The 16194-nt window shown below is 41.1% G+C and overlaps 1 protein-coding gene across 4 annotated transcripts in view; it reads left to right on the forward strand.

Annotated features, from left to right (window-relative positions):
• Nucleotides 1-16194, forward strand: part of FHOD1 (formin homology 2 domain containing 1) — a 471898-nt gene that overhangs the window by 366652 nt on the left and 89052 nt on the right. For all 4 annotated transcript variants that reach the window (XM_033940727.1, XM_033940726.1, XM_033940728.1 and 1 more), the window contains 2 exons: nucleotides 752-1113; nucleotides 13743-13820. In XM_033940727.1, the coding sequence (XP_033796618.1) occupies nucleotides 752-1113; nucleotides 13743-13820 (440 nt within the window). The remainder of the gene's footprint in view (nucleotides 1-751; nucleotides 1114-13742; nucleotides 13821-16194) is intronic.

Below are 16194 nucleotides of genomic sequence, written 5' to 3' on the forward strand. Positions count from 1 at the left end.
AACCTATACCCTTCCATCCTAATGTTGCTGGTTCAAATCCCAGTCACTCTGTCTGATGGAAGAGAAATAAAAAAAAAAGCATTAAACAAATCCGACTCCTAGTAGTACAATTATAATGAAAAACAGCATAAAATCGCCATTCTAATAACATAATAATAAAATATTATAACATTAAGGACATTGTTTGGACGTCTAAATCTCATTTAAAACCTGATTCTCTAAAGGACACCTAAAAAGTTAGACGTCTAAACAGTGCTGAACGCTGCTGAGTGCGATTCTACAAAGGACGCCTAACTTAGGCACCTAAATGGCGCCTAACATTAGACACATTTTGCAAAATCAGGGCCATCATGTCTGTATTATTTATTTTTTAATAAAATGCAATCATATCTTTTGCTTTAGCTCATGCGTGTTCAGTAGTAGGTCAGGGAAGTTACATTCAGGTACAGTAGGCATTTTCCTGTCTCCAGTAAAATACCTACTCTAAGTTTGTACATGAGGCACTGGAGGGTTACGTGACTTGCCCAAGGGCACAATGAGCTTTATTAGTAGGATTTGAACCTTGGCTTTCCTGGCTTATAGCCCTTTGCTGTACCCACTACTTCTCCATTCCTTTGTATGAGTGCATTGTGTTAGCTATAATGGGTAATACAAAAGGAATAGCAATTGATTGTTGAAGAAATAAGATTTTTGCTAGTAATTGTCCTGAGTGAATTTTCATAGGATATAACATTAAAATCTTTCTTCACAGAGTGCTTTAAAGTATGAAGATGAAGAACAGGATGAAACTGCATCAGGTACTCAAAAAGACCGAAGAAAATTGTCACCTGCTGTGCAAGAAGGTAGACGAACAAGGCGATCCTTTGGAAATGCTGCTGAAATCATGACAAGCAGTCCCTCGCCTCTTTCAGTTTTGGACAGTTTTGCACAAGATATCTCCAGTCAGCCAGATTTACAGATACAGTCTGAAGATCTTCCATCAAAATTGATTCAGATGATAGAATCTCACTCTCCAGACCATGCTACCTCTCAGGCCTTTTCATCCACTGAAACTCAGAGTGGCAGCAGAACTGTGCTCGCTTCAGAAACAGAAGGGGAAAAAACATTAGGAGAGTAAGTGCCAAGTAGCCTGTAAATAAAGTGTAGATAATTGAAAGGGAGCTTTGTCATCACCAACAATTTGTTACTGATTTGTCCATTCTGTTTTATATAGTAGCCTATTGACCTTCTCTAGGCCACATTTTCAGCTGCAGTTTTTCAAGTTCCAGATTCCAGGTACCTTTCAGATTTATTCTGTTGGCTTTCCTCATAGTGTCTCTGAATGCTTTTTTGTGCACTCTATGAAACTAAGCACATAATCCTTCTGATATCTGGTGGTAATGGCCAAATCAGTCCTGGAATAAACTGGATTCTTTTATCTGAAAACTATACCGTATTTTCACGCATATAACGCGCGCGTTATACGCGTTTTTACCTACCGCGCATACCCCTCGCGCGTTATATGCGTGAGCGCGGTATACAAAAGTTTTAAAACATAGTTCCCACCCCGCCCGACGCCCGATTCACCCCCCCCAGCAGGACCGCTCGCACCCCCACCCCGAACGACCGCTCGCACGCGCTCCCACCCGCACCCGCAATCGGAGCAAGAGGGAGCCCAAGCCCTCTTGCCCGGCCGACTCCCCGACGTCCGATACATCCCCCCCCCGGCAGGACCACTCGCACCCCCACCCCGAACGACCGCTCGCACGCGCTCCCACCCGCACCCGCATCCACGATCGGAGCAAGAGGGAGCCCAAGCCCTCTTGCCCAGCCGACTCCCCGACGTCCGATACATCCCCCCCCCCCCCGGCAGGACCACTCGCACCCCCACCCCGAACGACCGCTCGCACGCGCTCCCACCCGCACCCGCATCCACGATCGGAGCAAGAGGGAGCCCAAGCCCTCTTGCCCGGCCGACTCCCCGACGTCCGATACATCCCCCGATATTGTTGGGGAGTCGGCGGTCCTTCGGGGGGAGGGATGTATCGGACGTCGGGGGGGGGCATCAGGCTTTCAGGATGGGGACAGACCTTCAAGGGGGGACAGTGCACGGAAGTCAGGGGGGGTGAACGGAGAGTCGGAAAGTCAGGGCGGGCGAAAGGAGCGTCGGGCAGCATGCGCGGTATACCCGTGAGCGCGGTATACCAAAGTTTTTGTACATATCATCGTGATTTCTGCGCGCTATACCCGTGTGCGCGTTTTATACGGGTGCGCGTTATTTGCGTGAAAATACGGTAATTACATAGGGGTCCTTTATAAAGGGCACAAAAGATAAGTGCTCTCCTTTTTCAAGCACCTTATGCACCCATTGCACTTTATATTTATTGAAAATTGATATCATAAATATTTAATAAATTTTCATAGCACAAGTCACTTTACCAACACCAATGATGAATTTACCACCCCAGTAAGGTCATGAAAAATCAGTCAAGTAGTGCCTTGGGTATTTGAGGTCTGGTAATTCAATACAACTTGATATGAATTTGTTCTCTGGCTCATATTAGTTTTTGTTTTGGACAAAGTTTTGTTTTCTTCATTTTCAGTAGACTTTAGGTATTGAAAAGATAAACAATGGAGCTGTCAGAATCTCCCTGAGTTCCTTGAGTACCCTCAGATGTATCTCATCAGGCTCTATCACTCTGTCTATTTTTAATTTAACTAGGTCTGCACAAACAGTCTTCTGTGAATCTATCTTGGTCTACCACAAATCCATTCCCATTTGTATTTGTTTTCTGTGGTCCTACCCCTGGTCTTTCATCCATGAACACAGAACAGAAATAATTGTTAAGCAGTTCAGCCTTATCCTTATTAGTTTCTGCATATTTGCCCTATTTACCTTTGAGCCTCACAATATCATTTTGACACTTCCACCTATCACCAATCTTAAAAAATGTCTTGTCCATCAATTTTACCATATTGGCTATCTTTTCCATTTGCAGCTTTGCTTTTCTGACAGCTTTTCCAGCTTCTTGAAGCCCTTCCACATATTTTTAAGAACATAAGAAGTTGCCTCCGCTGAGGCAGACCATAGGTCCATCCTGCCCAGCGGTCCGCTCCCGCGGCGGCCCATCAGGCCCATTGCCTGAGCAATGGTCTATACCTATCTATACCCCTCAATCGCTTTTTCTTCTAGGAATCTATCCAAACCTTCTTTGAAACCATTTAAGGTTTTCTTGTCTACAACAGCCTCTGGAAGCGCGTTCCATGTATCCACCACCCTCTGAGTGAAAAAGAACTTCCTAGCGTTTGTTCTAAACCTGTCCCCTTTCAATTTCTCCGAGTGCCCCCTTGTGCTCGTGGTGCCCCTTAATTTGAAAAATCTGTCCCTGTCTACTTTTTCTAAGCCCTTCAGGATCTTGAAGGTTTCTATCATGTCTCCTCTAAGTCTTCGCGTCTCCAGGGAGAAAAGTCCCAACTGCTTCAATCTGTCGGTATATGGGAGATTTTCCATTCCCTTTATCAGTTTAGTTGCTCTTCTTTGTACTCCCTCAAGTACCGCCATGTCTTTCTTGAGGTACGGTGACCAGTACTGGACACAGTACTCCAGATGCGGCCGTACCATTGCACGATACAACGGCATGATGACTTCCTTCGTCCTGGTCGTAATACCCTTCTTAATGATACCCAACATTCTGTTTACTTTCCTAGAGGTTGTGGCACATTGCGCCGATGCCTTTAGTGATGCGTCTATCATCACTCCCAGGTCTCTCTCCAGGTTACTGACCCCTAGTGGTGTTCCCCCCATTTTGTATGTGAACATCGGGTTCTTTTTCCCCACGTGCATGACCTTGCATTTCTCCACGTTGAAGCTCATCTGCCATTTTTCGGCCCACTTTTCCAGCTGCGTTAGATCCTTTTGGAGATCTTCGCAGTCTTCCCTGGTTTGGGCCCTGCTGTATAGTTTGGTGTCATCTGCAAATTTAATGACTTCACACTTGGTTCCCGCCTCTAGGTCGTTTATGTAGATATTGAACAGGAGCGGTCCCAGCACCTACCCCTGCGGAACTCCGCTCGTGACCCCTTTCCAGTCTGAGTAGTGGCCCTTCACGCCAACCCTCTGCTTCCTGTTTGCCAGCCAGTTTTTGATCCATCGATGGACCTCCCCTTGTACCCCGTGGTTCCATATCTTTTTAAGCAGTCTCTCGTGTGGCACCTTGTCGAAGGCTTTTTGGAAGTCAAGGTAAATGATGTCTATAGATTCCCCTTTATCCACCTGGCTGTTTACTCCCTCAAAGAAGTACAATAAGTTTGTGAGGCATGACCTACCCTTACAGAAGCCATGTTGACTCGGTTTTAGTTGCCCATTTTTTTCGATGTGCTCACAGATGCTGTCTTTAATCAGTGCCTCCATCATCTTTCCCGGGACTGAGGTAAGGCTCACCGGCCTGTAGTTTCCCGGGTCCCCCCTTGCGCCCTTCTTGAAGATGGGCGTGACATTTGCTATTTTCCAATCCTCCGGGATCTCTCCGGTTTTTAAGGATAGGTTGCATATCTGTCGAAGTGGCTCCGCTATTTCGTCTTTTAGTTCCTTGAGTACCCTTGGGTGAATGCCGTCCGGACCTGGTGATTTGTCGCTCTTTAGTCTGTCAATCTGCTTGAGTACATCCTCTTGGCTCACCTCTAAATCTACCAGCTTATCGTCTTGGTCTCCTATTACGATCTCCTCGGGTTCCGGAATGTTGGTTATATTCTCCATCGTGAAGACTGACGTGAAGAACTCATTTAACCTGTCAGCTATCACTTTCTCTTCTTTTACTACTCCCTTTCTGTCTCCATCGTCCAATGGTCCCACTTCTTCTCTCGCCGGTTGCTTCCCCTTGACGTATCTGAAGAACGACTTGAAGTTTGTTGCTTCCTCTGCCAGTCTCTCTTCGTATTCTTTTTTTGCTTTTCTAACCACTCGGTGACACTCCTTTTGGTGTTCTTTGTGCACTTTTTGGTTCTCCTCTGTTTGGTCTTTTTTCCATTTTCTGAACGATGCTTTCTTGTCGCTTATCGCCTGTCTTCCTCTTTTAGCAATGTCTTGTAATATATGAAGGCTAACCTTTTTCCCCTTATCTTTTTAGGTACTACATTTAAGAACTACAGCAGCTTTCTCTTTCTTTTGCCTTTATGTACTTTTCTAACATAAATGCTTGTTGCTTTTTAAAATAGCTCTATTTCATTCAGCTGTTTCCATCCAACTAACTCCTCCTTATACACAAAGGTGGGCAAAGTCTAGATTTTATCTCACACTCAACAAACAGATCAAATCACAAGCTAATTGACTATGTGGAGTGGGAGCCAGTCATATGGTCAGATCATCATCTCCTGAACTTTTATCTAAAGAAACCAGCAACAATATTACAAACAAAAGAAAAATACATTTAAAAATGTGGAAAAATTCCCGTAGAGGAATTCTGGAAAGAAATAACTGAAAAACTAGAGCTAATGAACGAAAATTTAGATGAGGGCATTACAACCTGTCAAAATCTTGCAAACACGATTCTAGATCAAATTGCACCAATTAAAACCAGAAAATAGAAAAGGCGAAATAACCCATGGTTCTCAAAACCATGCCATGCCATGAGGAAAGGATCTGGAGAACAGAATAAAAACTAGAACACTACATTAACTGGAGGAAAGAAATAAAATAATATAAACTAGCAGTAACTGAAGCAAAAATTCATACTATGATAACCCAACCTAAAAATTCCACCAAATGTCTTTTTAATATCTATAACTCACTGATTCTACCAAAGATATAACAAAAGGGCCAACCTCCTAACAAAGACAACATAGCACACTGTTTGCAAGAAAAAATCAGAATCGTGAGAAAATCATTCATACATGATCCAGAAGATAGTGTAGATCTATATCTTGCCAAAATAATGAGAACAAAGGGATTCCAGCTGACAGATGCTGGTCAAAATTCATCTTTGGCAACCAACAAGAGATCTCAAGCTGGCTGAAGAGGATATCCAAAATCCATTGTCACTTAGATATAAGCCCATCCAACCTGTTAACTCATGGCCTCTCTAATTTTCTGTTGTGGATGACAAACCTAGTAAAAGCATTTTTAGAAAATGGACTATAATCCCAAAACAATATCAGCAATAGCATTGACACCCATACCAAAAGCAGAAAACCTTGACCTAACTAAAGTAGAAAATTTCAGGCCAGTAGCAGGGATACCATGGCCTGCCAAACTACTGGAATTCTGTTAGTATGCAACTAGTTATATTCATAGACCAAAATAGAAGAATTCACAAAGAACCATGAATGAGACAGATGAGGGTGGTTTGAAAAGTCTGGTAAAAAAGCAAGTTACTTGAACTTATGGCTAAAGTACAAGTTTAAATATCATATAGAGAACTGAACGATCTCAAGCGCTCACAAGCTAAAAGTCTGATGTATATTTCAAACTAATGACCCTATCGTGAGCTATCATTGATCTTATATGTTCTCTATTTTTCAAATTTTTTTTGTTTTAAATAGTTTTTTTGTATATTATTTTTTTTATATAAAGCAGTTTAAATTTTTTTATATATAAATCAGTTTCAACTGTTATACTGGTCTTCAAATGTGTCCCTTTTTAAGAATAAACTCTATGAAGGATTTTAGCTTCATGAATATAGGGTACTTAGCTTCCCAGCTTAACTTCACGACGGAAGATCTCCGTTTCGCTCTTATATAGTTCTCTAAGAGCTTTGTCAGGAAACCACTAACATTCACACTAAAAGAAGACAAAAATACTCTTTAAGTATAAAATCTAATAACTAAAACTTTTTAATTTGCTTGCACTCAAAAAAGAACGCACTATGGCGAAACTACAGGCCCTATATTTAAAGACCAGATATTTTTAGGAAACAGCCACACAGACACTACCATGAATCAATACAAAATTGTAGCAATTCTCTAAGTGCTATACTGCAAGAAACATGTAACACAGTATCTAAACTAGAAACCATTGAAAAGGCAAACCTGACGGGTAGCACTTTTAAAGTACCTCTCAATGCTGATGGAATCATGGGGGCACGAAATCCAAGAACAGCCTGGACCTCAAAAAGTGCAAAAAGACCTCTGGATTATCGCCGGTTTAAATGCCCGCCCGAATTCAATTCAAGTCATATGAGAGCATCTGACGTCATATCCGGTATCGCCAGAGTTCTAGCGGAACGATCATTCTATAAACAACGGAACCCTATCAAACAGAAATAGACCTAAAACTCATCTAATACACTTGTTTCACTCATAGGAACCAAAATCATTCATACTAGTTCTCAGTCAGCAAAACTGCACGACAGACATACAGGTAATACAAGATGGAATAACAATTCCTATTCATCAGAAAAACACTTGCCAATTTATGGCAATATTCAAACCTTGCGGTTGTACACAGTGCAAGCGATCAATCCATTTTTGCTCAGATCGCAAAAAAAATTGTTGCGATCTGAGCAAAAATGGTTTGATCGCTTGCACTGTGTACAACCCCAAGGTTTGAATATTGCATAAATTGGCAAGTGTTTTTCTGATGAATAGGAATTGTTATTCCATCTTGTATTACCTGTATGTCTGTCGTGCAGTTTTGCTGACTGAGAAGAACTAGTATCAAGGGATATACACTTAGTCCAGTGAGTTTCAGTTTTTCGTATCATAGGAAAAGGATAAAGATATTATATAAACAACCTACCACCAGAATCCTTATTAATGGAAGTCTTTCACAACAATTCCACCCCTCTAGAGGGACTAGACAGGAATGCCCTCTCTCCCCACTGTTATTCAATATTGCGTTAGAACCTCTACTGATAGTCATTAGGAAAAATCCACTAATTAAAGGATTTGAATATGGAGATCAAACAATTAAACTATCAGCTTATGCTGATGACGTATTATTATATATATTGCCAGTTGCCATTCCTCATCTTCTAGACCAGGGGTATCAAAGTCCCTCCTTGAGGGCCGCAATCTAGTTGAGTTTTCAGGATTTCTCCAATGAATATGCATGAGATCTATTTGCAAGCACTGCTTTCATTGTATGCTAATAGATCTCATGCATATTTATTGGGGAAATCCTGAAAGCCCGACTGGATTGTGGCCCTTGAGGAGGGACTTTGACACTCCTGGTCTAGACAGTATAAAGGAATATTCTGCTGTCTGGATACAAATTGAACCAATCCAAAACAAAAGTTATGCCTATAAATTGTATATCTTTAAGAATAGAATTGCAGAAATATGGGTTCACATGGTCAGAAAATAAAATCAAATATTTGGGTATGCTATTTGGGCCTACATTAGAGGAATCAGCATTATACAATGCAGAATACCTAATAAATACAATTAAAGAACTAACACCTAGATGGTCACCATTGAACATTTCATGGTGGAGAAGAATGGAGACAATCAAAATGATGATTGCACCCAAGATTAATTACATCTTGTAAATGTTTCCAGTACATAAGAGAAGCTCACACTCGAATTTTGTTTCCCCACTGGTTAAAGAATGTAAATTTAAAAAACACCATCAACATCTTCTCTTACATCAAGCGGCTTTATGGGGCAAAGATCTGGGTCTCACGCCTACAACTTATGTTCCTGAAGTATTTAGGTAACTAACCTGTACAATCCTACTCCACAATAACTGATCTCTAGCACTGTTAATAACTAGCTTCTAACCTTGTTAATTCTAATTAATATGTAACATTTTTTTAACCATTAGTAAACCACATAGAACTTCACGGTCCTGCAGTATATAAACTATTATTATTATTATTTAAGCCTGAAGTAGACAAACAAATGGATAATTTATTATTCCGATTTCTCTGGAACAATAAACAGCTCCGTATTGCACTTAAGAAGCTTAAAACCACTAAAGAGAATGGAGGGACAAATTTTCCAAGCTTCATTGATTATCATAACGCATACCTAATGGGACAGGCTAGTCAATGGATCAACATGTTAGAGCAGTGGTTCCCAAACCTATCCTGGGGGACCCCCAGCCAGTAAGGTTTTCAAGATATCCCTAATGAATATGCATGAGAGAGATTTGCATACCTGTCACTTCCATTATATGCAGATCTCTCTCATGCATATTCATTAAGGATATTTTGAAAACCTGACTGGCTGGGGTCCCCCAGGACAGGTTTGGGAACCACTATGTTAGAGGATTTCGAGAAGCCTATATGGCTCAAATTGGAACAACAAATATATGGCACTAATACCCTAAACTATATTGCACTAGCCCCTAAATTCAATTTACATAGTTGCAACTTAGTTATCACATCTACAAGAAAAGCCATTCAAGGCGTAGACATTCTAGCACAAATAAAATGGAAAAATGTGACACTGATACTAATTTTGAATAATGAAAATGTCCAAATACAAAATCAGACTTTAAATTGGCCGTTATGACAAAAGCATGGAATATGGACATTGAATCACTTGAAGAACAACTCTTGGATGACCTTTAATGAAATAATGAATAGATACAAAATACCTAGCCACCAATTTCTTCACTGGTTACAGTTACATCATTGCTTCAAAGATGTGTTTCCAGATTTGTCTAACCTTGACACAACTCCAGATGTGATGTTACATTGTACCAAGATTAAGAATGGTAAAGGATCAGCATCAAAATGGTACAAGATCCTAAAGTTGAATACTTTTTCTAACCCAGAATCCAATGAAATTGCTTGGAATAATGAATTGCAATCTACATTCAACTCTGAAGATTGGAAACATATATGGACACAATTATTTAAATCAGTGAAATCTGCATTGTTGTTGCAATCTATATACTTTATTTTACATCAAGCCACATGGACCATAAGGTGGTAAGAGACTACGAAGAATAAATAGCCAAGGAGGCCAAAAACTTTAAGCTGTTCTTTCGATATATTAAGGGGAAATGACCCACAAAGGAAGTGGTGGGGCCGTTAGATGACCAGGGAATAAAGGGAGTACTAAAGGAGGACAAAGCCATTGCCAACAAACTGAACACATTTTTTGTATCTGTGTTTACCGAAGAGGATATATCCAATATACCAGAAGCCGACAGGCTATACGCAAGAAATGAAGATGGGAAACTGACAGGGATGACGGTCAGTCTAGAAGAGGTATGCAGGCAGATTGATAGGCGAGGGTAATCAAGGAACTGAAAGGAGTTATAGCTGAACTGCTACAACTAATAGCCAATCTGTTGATCAAATCAGGAAAGATTCCAGAAGACTGGAAAGTGGCAAATGTTACGCTGATCTTCAAGAAAGGTTTGAAGGGAGATCCAGGAAACTACAGACCAGTGAGTCTGACTTCAGTACCAGGAAAGATGGTAGAGGTGCTGATAAAGGACCCCATCATCGATTACCTTGATGGGCACAAACTGATGAGGATCAGCCAGCACGGCTTCAGCAAAGGAAGATCTTGCTTGACAAACTTACTGCACTTTTTTGAAGGAGTAAATGGGCAGATAGACAAGGGTGACCCGGTCAACATCGTATTTCTAGATTTTCAGAAGGCATTTGACAAGGTTCCACATGAATGTCTATTTTGAAAAATTGCAAGCCATGGAAACAAGGATGGTATGCTCAGGTGGATTAAAAACTGGTTGATGGATAGGAAACAGAGAGTGGGGATGAATGGACAATACTCGGACTGGAAAGGTGTCACGAGTGGAGTGCCTGTTCTCGGGCCTGTGCTCTTCAACATATTTATAAACAACCTAGAAATTGGCATGATGAGTGAGGTGATTAAATTTGGGGACGATACAAAGTTATTCAGAGTAGTGAGGACACAGAAGGATTGTGAAGACCTACAGAGAGAAATAGATACGCTTGAGGAATGGGCCGCAAAATGGCAAATGAGGTTCAACGTGGATAAATTCAAGGTGATACATGTCGGTAACAAAAATCATATTCACAAATACAGGGTGTCCGGTGCTATACTCGGAGAGAACCCCCAGGAAAGAGACTTGGGAGTACTTGTAGACAAGTCAATGAAACCATGTGCTCAATGTGCGGCGGCGGTGAAAAAGGCAAACAGAATGCTAGGAATGATTAAGAAGAGGATCACAAGCAGATCTGAAAAGGTTATCATGCTGTTATACCGGGCCATGGTACGCCTTCATCTGGAATACTGCGTCCAACACTGGGCGTCATACATGAAAAAAGACATAGTACTACTCGAAAGGGTCCAGAGAAGGGCAACAAAAATGGTCAAGGGACTGAGGGAGTTGCCATACAAGAGGCTAGAGAAACTGAGCCTCTTCTCCCTTGAAAAGAGAAGACTGAGAGGGGACATGATCGAAACATTCAAGATATTGAAGGGCATTGACTTAGTAGAGAAAGAGAGATTGTTCATCCTCTCCAAGGTGAAGACAACAAGAGGGCACTCGCTAAAGTTAGAAGGGAAAAGATTCCATACAAATGTAAGGAAGTTCTTCTTCACCCAGAGAGTGGTAGAAATCTAGAACGCTCTTCCAGAGGCTATTATAGGGGATTCAAAACAAGGATGGATAAGTTCCTATTGGAACAGAACATATGCAAATAAGGCTAGACTTAAATAGGGCACTGGTCTTTGACCTAAAGGCCGCCACATGAGCGGTCTGCTGGGCATGATGGACCACTGGTCTGACCCAGCAATGGCAATTCTTATGTTCTTATGATCCCACTTAAATTAGCTAAAATAAGTAAAGAAAACATGGACATATGTTGGTCCTATCAAAAGGAAATGGGTTCATTATCACATATGTTATATTCATGTGCTTTTCTAAAAGTATATTGGGGTTCTGTATGTTAAACAATATCTAAAATATTTCAGTTTAAAGAAAAATTATCTATAAAAATTATCTTAACAGGTCATGTTGGTATGGATAACCCTGATGTGCTAGATGAACATCAATCTAAATTACTGTATATACTAATATCGCTGACAATTATGAACATATTACACTCATGGAAAGACTTGTCCAAAGTAGATTCTTCCACTTGGTAGAACACAGTTTGCATAGCGTCTAAATATGAGAAAATGATTGCATTTCAAAAACAAGTCGCTAGCAGTGTTTGATAAAATATGGTCACCTATATATAACTACTGTCTAAGCTAATATGATATTGATACCACTGACACTAATGATGAAATGGATGCTTAATTGAATCTGAAAATTACAATAAGAGCTATAGACCTCTGTGTATAATTCCACTATAGTGAGTAATCTGATTCATGCATTGAATGCTGGTATATATATGATAAACCCAAACAATTAGATGATTCGTCATCTTTCATTATGACATTTATAGAATGCTTTTGATGTTAAATGATAGTACAGATACCTAATAAATGATACAGCATTATGTTACCTTCTAGTTACTTTTGACCTAGATTGGTCATGGTTAGAAACAGGATATTGGGCTAGATGGGACTTTTTGTTCTGAGCCAGTAGGATAATTCTTATATTTCCAGTGCAATGTAACTTTTGTCTCAGCTATCCTAAATATGGGACAACTTTAATATGAACCCCCCCAACCCATAACCCACCACTTAGGAGCTCTATGGAAAATTAGCTTCTAGGAAGTCAGTATTCAGTGAGATGGTCACCTCTTACAGATGTACATATATGTTATCTGTATTTCTTTGTGTATTTTCAGCTAGCACGTCCTTTGAAGTTAGACCACTGAATATGCAGTTATAGTTTTAAACATAAATTATCCATTAAAAGCTAGGACTGCTAGTTCTGCATTCAGACTTAAATGGATAAGATATGTAGATAGCAGTTGAATGTCTGTGCAACTTTGCTGTGGCTCCCAGAGTACCCCTGGCTCCTCCAAGTTATACAGATATATTTTGCTCATTTATCAACTTATATGTCCATAATGTAGGGTTACTATATTTAAGTCAAGAAAGAGGACACAGCCCCACCCTGCTCCCCACTAGTTTCATCCCTACACCCCCCACCCCAATGTAACCTCTCTCTCTCCCCCCAGACTCCTCCCCCAGGCCACCCCAGAGTCTGATATGGCTCTTCAAGTATCCCCTGTCCCCACATACCTCCACCAACGTTACAATTTCAAACTTTGGGCAGCCGGCAGCATTAGTGACATGATCCTGCTGCCATTGGCCTGCCCTGGAAGCCTTCGCTCTCCAGCACCCTAGCTACGTGAGAACAGGAAGTCGCTGCAGAGCAAAGGCTTCTGGGCAGGCCAATGGCAACAGGATTATGTCGCTAATGCTGCCAGCTGTCCGAAGTTTAAACTTGCTGGAGATGTGAGGGCTGGATTGGAGAGAGTGAGTCCAAAACCCAGACAATCTCCCTCCAGTCCAGGAAACCGTCCAGACCCCCGGACAGTCCTCTAAAAAGAAGACATGTCTGGATAAATCTGATAATCCTACCAAAATGTCTGTTTGCTGGTACTGCTTTTCCAACAAAGGCACTTATGCAGTATGCAGTTGGGGGGTGGCCAAATAAATACTTTTGAAAATTGCCCCTTAGATGTCCAATATTTGCAAATCTTATCACATGCATATTTGATATGAATATCCTGAAAACCAGGTCTTTTAGGTTTGCCTCTAAGATAATGTTGAAATCAGTGGGCTAGTTTATGTTTGGAAACCACTAACAAGATTGTCTTAGTGACAGCCAGTATTTCTAAAATTCTGTATTATGATTATCCACAGTTCTTTCTTAAGTCATTGACTTAATTCTTTTTTTTAATTCTTCATCCTTACCACAGTGAATCTAATAAGCTTCTATCCACATCCATACAGCACATAAACAAGGTGAATGGCTTTGGAGAAACGAGTGTTTTCAAGTGAGTAGATCTATTTTTCTTATGCAGAGATATAAGCTTTGGGCATTTGGTGGGTTACTAATAATAAATTCAAAGAAAGAATGGGTCCATTATTGAATTGGCAGCTATGGGCTGATCTGACACTGGATATTCAATCACAGCATTGGACATTTAGGTATGAGCGCTGACCCAGAAATTAACCAACTTCTGGCCGATATTCTGACCGCTGCCCAATTAACCATAGTAACATAGTAGATGACGGCAGATAAAGACCCGAATGGTCCATCCAGTCTGCCCAACCTGATTCAATTTAAATTTTTTTTTTTTTGTAATTTTTCTTCTTAGCTATTTCTGGGCAAGAATCCAAAGCTTTACCCGGTACTGTGCTTGGGTTCCAACTGCCAAAATCTCTGTTAAGACTTACTCCAGCCCATCTACACCCTCCCAGCCATTGAAGCCTTCCCCTGCCCATCCACCACCAAACGCCCATACACAGACACAGACCGTGCAAGTCTGCCCAGTAACTAGCCTAGTTCAATATTTAATATTATTTTCTGATTCTAAATCTTCTTTGTTCATCCCACGCTTCTTTGAACTCAGTCACAGTTTTACTCTCCACCACCTCTCTCGGGAGCGCATTCCAGGCATCCACTACCCTTTCCGTAAAGTAGAATTTCCTAACATTGCCCCTGAATCTACCACCCCTCAACCTCAAATTATGTCCTCTGGTCCACACATACTTATAATAATAATAATAATAACTTTATTTTTCTATACCGCCATAGTCAAATGACTTCTAGGCGGTTCACATTGAAAGAAGGCTGGACAATCAGCGAATTACAGAATGCAAGAAGAGAAATGTTACAAAAGAAATAGGAGTTACATGAGAAATTACATCAGGTTTGTAAAGGGGAAATATCATAGTGAGTGAAGGCCATCTGTTTAGGCGATAAATTTGTCAAATAGAACGGTTTTAATTGATTTTCGGAATGCACCATAGGTCTGCCTGGCTCTATTTATGTAGTTTTCCAGCCAGGATTGCTGTCTGCTTGCTTGTAACATGAAGGTTCTGTCCAGAAAGGATTTGTATTTGCAGCCTGTGATCTTTAAAAAAGGATTGAGAGGTGACCGGTTAGTCTTTAAAAAAGGATTGAGAGGTGACCGGTTAGTCTTCAGTTCCAGGGAAGATGGTGGAAGCGCTGATAAAAGACAGCATCGATGAGCATCTAGAAAGAAATAAACTGATGAAAACAAGCCAGCATGGTTTCTGCAAGGGAAAATCGTGCCTAACGAACTTATTTGAAGGAATTAGCAAACAAATGGACAAAGGGGACCCCACAGACATCGTATACTTAGATTTCCAAAAAGCCTTTGACAAGGTACCCCCATGAACGCCTATTACAGAAATTGAAGAACCATGGGGTAGAAGGAGATGTACATAGATGGATCAAAAATTGGTTGACGGGTAGGAAGCAAAGGGTAGGAGTGAAGGGCCACTACTCTGACTGGAGGAGGGTCACGAGTGGTGTTCCGCAGGGGTCGGTACTCGGACCACTGCTGTTCAATGTATTTATAAACGATCTAGAAAAGGGACGAAGTGCGAAGTAATAAAATTTGCAGACGACGCCAAACTATTTAGTGGAGTTGGGACAAAAGAGGACTGAAGATTTACAAAGGGACCTGAACAAACTAGAAGAGTGGGCGAAGAGATGGCAGATGAAGTTTAATGTAGAGAAATGTAAATTCTTGCATGTGGGAAACAGAAACTCGAAGTACAGCTACACGATGGGAGGGCTGATAATGGGTGAAATTACCCTAGAAAAGGACTTGGGGGTAATAGTGGACAAGACAATGAAGCCATGGGCACAGTGCACAGTGGCCTCAAAGAAGGCGAATAGAATGCTAGGTATTATCAAGAAAGGTATTACAGCCAGAATGAAAGAGGTTATCCTGCCGTTGTATCGGGCGATGGTGCACCTGCATCTAGAGTACTGCGTCCAATATTGGTCTCCATACCTCAAGAAGGATATGGCGCTACTCGAGAGGATTCAGAAAAGAGCAACGCGATTGATAAAAGGTATGGAAAACCTTTCATATGGTGAAAGACTAGAGAAACTGGGGCTCTTTTCCTGGAAAACTGGAGGCTTAAGAGGGTTCATGATGGAGACTTGCAAGATCATGAAGGGCATAGAGAATGTGGAGAGGGACAGATTCTTCAAACTTTCGAAAACTACAAGAACGAGAGGGCATTCGGAAAAATTAAAGGGGGACAGATTCGGAACCAATGCTAGGAAGTTCTTCTTCACCCAAAGGGTGGTAGACACCTGGAATGCGCTTCCAGAGGGAGTGATAGGACAGAGCATGATATTGGGTTTCAAGAAAGGATTGGATAATT

This window comes from Geotrypetes seraphini, chromosome 4, assembly GCF_902459505.1.
Source record: "Geotrypetes seraphini chromosome 4, aGeoSer1.1, whole genome shotgun sequence".
Taxonomy (NCBI): Eukaryota; Metazoa; Chordata; class Amphibia; order Gymnophiona; family Dermophiidae; genus Geotrypetes; species Geotrypetes seraphini.